Source organism: Eschscholzia californica, unplaced genomic scaffold (assembly GCF_041429995.1).
Source record: "Eschscholzia californica isolate CP2 unplaced genomic scaffold, dmEscCali1.0.p SCAF_2, whole genome shotgun sequence".
Lineage (NCBI taxonomy): Eukaryota > Viridiplantae > Streptophyta > Magnoliopsida > Ranunculales > Papaveraceae > Eschscholzia > Eschscholzia californica.
Genome location: NW_028238309.1, coordinates 30,698,521 through 30,703,063, shown reverse-complemented (window position 1 = coordinate 30,703,063; position 4,543 = coordinate 30,698,521). Strand labels below are relative to the sequence as shown.

Below are 4,543 nucleotides of genomic sequence, written 5' to 3'. Positions count from 1 at the left end.
TATGTCCTAACAATCCATTCCATATGATGGTTTTGGGGGTTTACCTCAATTTCAACCCCTCAAATTGTAAACGAAACTGTAATGAAACTGCACCAAACTGTGTAACAAATTTTTTCGCACGAGTTGTAATTTTTTTCATCCAATGTGTTTCATATGTCCTGAAAATCCATTCCATATGATGTTTTTGGGGTTTTACCTCAATTCTAACCCCTCAAATTGTAAACAAAACTGTATCAGCTCCTCAAATGGTTAACGAAACTATAGCAATATGAAACTGCACCAATGGAATCTGCTGTGAGGAGAGTGAAAGTGACGTGAGGAGAGAGAAAGTGGTGTTTTTCTACGGTTTTCTGACCGAAAAGCTTGCTGTCTGGTTTGGTTTACTCTCCGGATGAGGGATGATGCGGATGTGAGAGAAGGGGGGTTTCTCTTGTCTAGAAACCAACCAAGCAGTGAAGATGAGATGGAGGAAGAGAGAGAACTGGTTCACAAAGAGAAGCAACAGAACTTAGGAGCCGAAGGTTCAGACTTAGTTGGTTTAAGATTCAAAGCCACAGAAACATCGAATCAGTCCAGTGATGGGTCTACATCACAAGTTGTTGTTTCAAAGAGTGTTCTTCCATCGAGTTCAGCTAGGGTTTATGATAGAAGTTCGGCACTTACAAAATCTGTTGTTTTTGGAACCAGTCCTTTGGCAGACACAATAAAAAATAATATGTTCTCTAGCATTCTCAGAAACCCTATGGAAGGTGCAACAAGGGGATCCGACAAGTCGTCTGCTGTTCAACCACCGGAACTGGTAGTTTCTGTTCCGACTGCTGCTAGGGTTCCGACTACTGTTTCAATGGGTCAGGGACAATCGGTTACTAGGCCTGCCAAAACAGGTGTTACCAGCAACAATGGCGTGAACACTAACACTGAATCTAATTGGACAGGACTGTTTCAATCACAAAAGAACTTAAACCAAGCTGAACTGAGATACTTTCCACCTAAAGAGGTGAATGGTAGTCTGATGGCAGAGATTGATGTTGTTGAATTTGCAAATGAAGTTAAGTCGTTCGAGAATATCCTAATTGGTAGCTTCATTGGAGAGAGACTGGGATATGGACTTGTGCATAGTGTTCTATAAAAAACGTGGAACCCAAAAGGAGATATGAAGCTAACAGTGCATGGTAGTTCAACATATGTAATAAATTTTTCGTCCCAAGATGATAGGCTACGTGCATTGGAATATGAGCAAATATTCATCGCCAGACGACCGTTTATTGTGAGGCCATGGCAACTTAATGTTGAACAGGAACTACAGGAAATGAGAACCATTCCTATTTGGGTTACCCTAAGAAACATCCCCCTTATTTTCTGGAACCCTAAAGGGATATCTTTATATAGCTAGTGTGTTGGGTGTTCCACTTAGGCAAGATAATCGAAAGGAATCAAAAGAACGAATGTCGTTTGCCCGAGTTTGTGTGGAAGTGCAAGCAGATAAGAGCCTACCAAATGAAATCCCTATCAAGGTTAAAGAAAGAACTATTGACTACATGGTTACGATACAGGTAGAGTATTCATGGAAACCGGAAAGGTGTGCGACATGTAAAGTGTTTGGTCATGACGATTCAACGTGTCCCAAGCACATGGATAATAGAGCTAATAGTGGTGTTCAGTAGATAGTTCTGTAGCGCATCCATTGGTTCAGAGAGGGAACGAACTGAATAAGCAGGTCAGCAATCTTAAAGGCGGTCAAAACAGTGGTCAACCTAATAAAAAAGTGGTGTATGTGCGTCATGAAGGGGGCAGGAAACGTCCTGCTTTGTTGACGAGTCGAGATACAAACTAACATCACTCATAGGGGGACAAGAGAAGGTAGGAGAATGGTCGGTTGTACACTCAAAAACCCACAAATTCAACACAGGGGCAGCTCCAACAGAAAAAGTAGTACAACCGAGCAGAAAGTTAGCTAAAACACATCTATCTTCTCAAGGTAAATCAACTTCAAACGGTCTTCTCACAGGTAGCCCTTTTTCAGCTTTATCCACTTCCAATGGTTTAGATATTGCTGTTTCGAACAAAGAACATGAAAATTAGGCCTTGGATAATGCCAACCACCACTATGATGAAGATGAACTCATGTTAAATAGTGCCCGTACAGTCCTACTATTACTCAGAATTTAACGAGATTAGAGAGCCAAACTGAGACCTCTGAGGGGGTCGAAACACCAGCCCAATAGTTTAATGACTAATTTAGCATGCTGGAATGTGAGGGGTCTAAATGACGCTCTCCGTATGAAGAGTGTGCGTGATTTTGTGCGATTGAATAGAATTGGTTTGTGTGGATTGTTAGAAACTCATGTTCAGGAGGGTAATAAGACTCGTATTCAGCGAAGTCTTAATTCCAACTGGACCTTTATTGATAACTATGCGGCTGTTTCGGGAGGCCGGATTTGGATTGGCTGGGACCCTAGTAGGGTCGACGTTACTGTGTCCCATGTTGGAGGGCAAGTTATTGCAGGTGGTGTTCGGTTTACAGATGGTACGGGTTTCCATTTGGCAGTGGTGTACGGAAGTAATAGTACTGTTCATCGTCGGGAGCTTTGGAGGGACCTTGAGTTTCTTATGACGATTCTGAGGCTCCGTGGCTGGTGCTAGGTGACTTTAACACCACGATGTTGCCCAATGAGGAGAGAGGTGGTAACAACTCACCTTCTCAAGGTTCCAATGAGATGTTTGACTGTGCTACCGATTTGGGATTGTTTGATTGCTCGTATACAGGTTGTTTCTATACTTGGTCTAATAGGCAGATGGGAGTTGCGAACATTAGTTCCAAGATTGATCGGGCACTTATTAATAGTAGTTGGCTGACTTCATTTCCTCTAGCTAAAGAAGATTTTCCACCGGCTGGGGATTCAGATTACTCCCCTATTATTATACCACTCGCTGCACCCAACATACACCGGCGTACTCTGTTTCGGTTCTTTAATGCTTGGACGGAGGATTCCACGTTCCACGCTCTTGTTGGTGATGTATGGAAGCTGTTAGTACGGGGTAACCCGATGTTTCGTATGGTGACAAAGCTCAAAGCTTTGAAGGCTTGGTTGAATGAATGGAAGAAAGTTCGGTTCAATGGGGTGACGAACCAGGTAACCATTAATCAGAATTTTACATTCAGTGCAGGTTCATTTGCAGGGGGATCCAGCAAACCCGGTGTTACGGAGGCAAGAGAGAGTAGCTACTAAAAACTATAGTAACGTTGTTCGAGCTGAAACTACAATGCTTCGACAACGTGCTAAAGTAGAATGGCTTACTCTCGATGACAGCAATACAGCTTACTTTCACAATTCCATCAAAGAGCGGAAGTCTCGGAATGGTATCACTCGACTCACTAGGGAGGATGGTTCGGTGGCCGAGGATCCAGAGGAGATAGCTAATATGTGTGTGGACTTCTATTGGGAATTATTTGGTCGAGAGGATGAGGATAATGAAGCATTAGACCCCCATATCTAATAAGGAGCCATTCTCATTACGAGGGTGACTAGAGATGAGATTTTTACTGCCTTACAGACTATTGGTTTTGATCGATCGCCGGGGCCGGATGGGTTCTCTTCCCATTTTTTTAAGGCGTGTTGGAAGATCGTGGGAGATGATTTTGTGGAGGCTATTCAGAGGTTCTTCAGCGCCGGAAAACTTCTCAAGGAGGTAAACTCTACCTTTTTGACTCTTAATCCTAAAATAGATAATGTTTCTTCAGTGTCAGATTTCAGACCGATATCTTGTTGTAATGTGTTGTATAAATGCATTACCAAGATTCTTATTATACGGCTGAAGGGAGTTATTTATTCGATGATCAGTCCGGAACAATCAGCCTTCATTTCTGGTCGTACTATTCAGGATAATATCATGCTCGCCCATGAGATTGTTCGGAATTACCACCGACCAGACATCTCGGCTAGGTGTACGGTGAAGATTGACCTTAAGAAGGCGTATGACACAGTTTGTTGGTCTTCTTTAATCTCAGTCCTTGGTAAGTTTCATTTTCCAAAGATATCCATAGAATGGAACAGGGCTGTGTTACTACGTCTAAGTTCTCGAATATGGTCATTGGTGGAGCCCGTGGGTATTTTGATGCGAAGCGAGGCCTGCGACAAGGCTGCCGGATTTCTCCATATTTGTTTGTGTTAGTGATGGAGGTATTTGCAGTTCTTATTGATAGAGAGGAAAGAGCAGGTCGGTTTCTCCTGCACCCTAAGTGTCGAGTTCCGAAAGTTACTCGCCTTTGTTTCGCCTACGATCTCATGGTCTTCTTCTGGGGAGACGAGGGTTCGGCTCAATCCCTAAAAGGTGTATTAACTGGTTTTCATCGGGCGACGGGGTTGCAGGCCAATGTGCTCAAGAGTACGGTTTTCTTTGCTGGTCTTTCGACCCAAGGTCAGAGCGATATTACTGGTATTTTGGAATTCAGTATTGGTTCTCTTCCTATCCGATACTTGGGTTTGACTCTTATATCGTCTCGTCTCACCTATAGTCACTGTATTCTGCTGATTGATAAAAT

At 43.1% G+C, this 4,543-nt stretch overlaps 1 protein-coding gene across 1 annotated transcript; it reads left to right on the top strand.

Annotated features, from left to right (window-relative positions):
* Positions 1-2,229: 2,229 nt before the first annotated feature.
* On the top strand, positions 2,230-3,498 carry LOC147557371 (uncharacterized). Its single transcript, XM_086658825.1, has 3 exons — positions 2,230-2,527; positions 2,767-3,059; positions 3,169-3,498. Exons 1-3 carry the CDS (start codon positions 2,230-2,232, stop codon positions 3,496-3,498), a joined length of 921 nt encoding a protein of 306 aa, XP_086514951.1.
* Positions 3,499-4,543: the final 1,045 nt, after the last annotated feature.

What these genes read in the sequence shown, in the direction of transcription:
- LOC147557371 (XM_086658825.1), top strand. Translation starts at nt 2,230, where the DNA reads ATGACTAATTTAGCATGCTGGAATGTGAGGGGTCTAAATGACGCTCTC. An exon ending in TGGTGTTCGGTTTACAGATG is followed by an intron (nt 2,528 to 2,766) that starts GTACGGGTTTCC and finishes GCTCGTATACAG; the next exon opens with GTTGTTTCTATACTTGGTCT. An exon ending in GTAACCCGATGTTTCGTATG is followed by an intron (nt 3,060 to 3,168) that starts GTGACAAAGCTC and finishes CATTCAGTGCAG; the next exon opens with GTTCATTTGCAGGGGGATCC.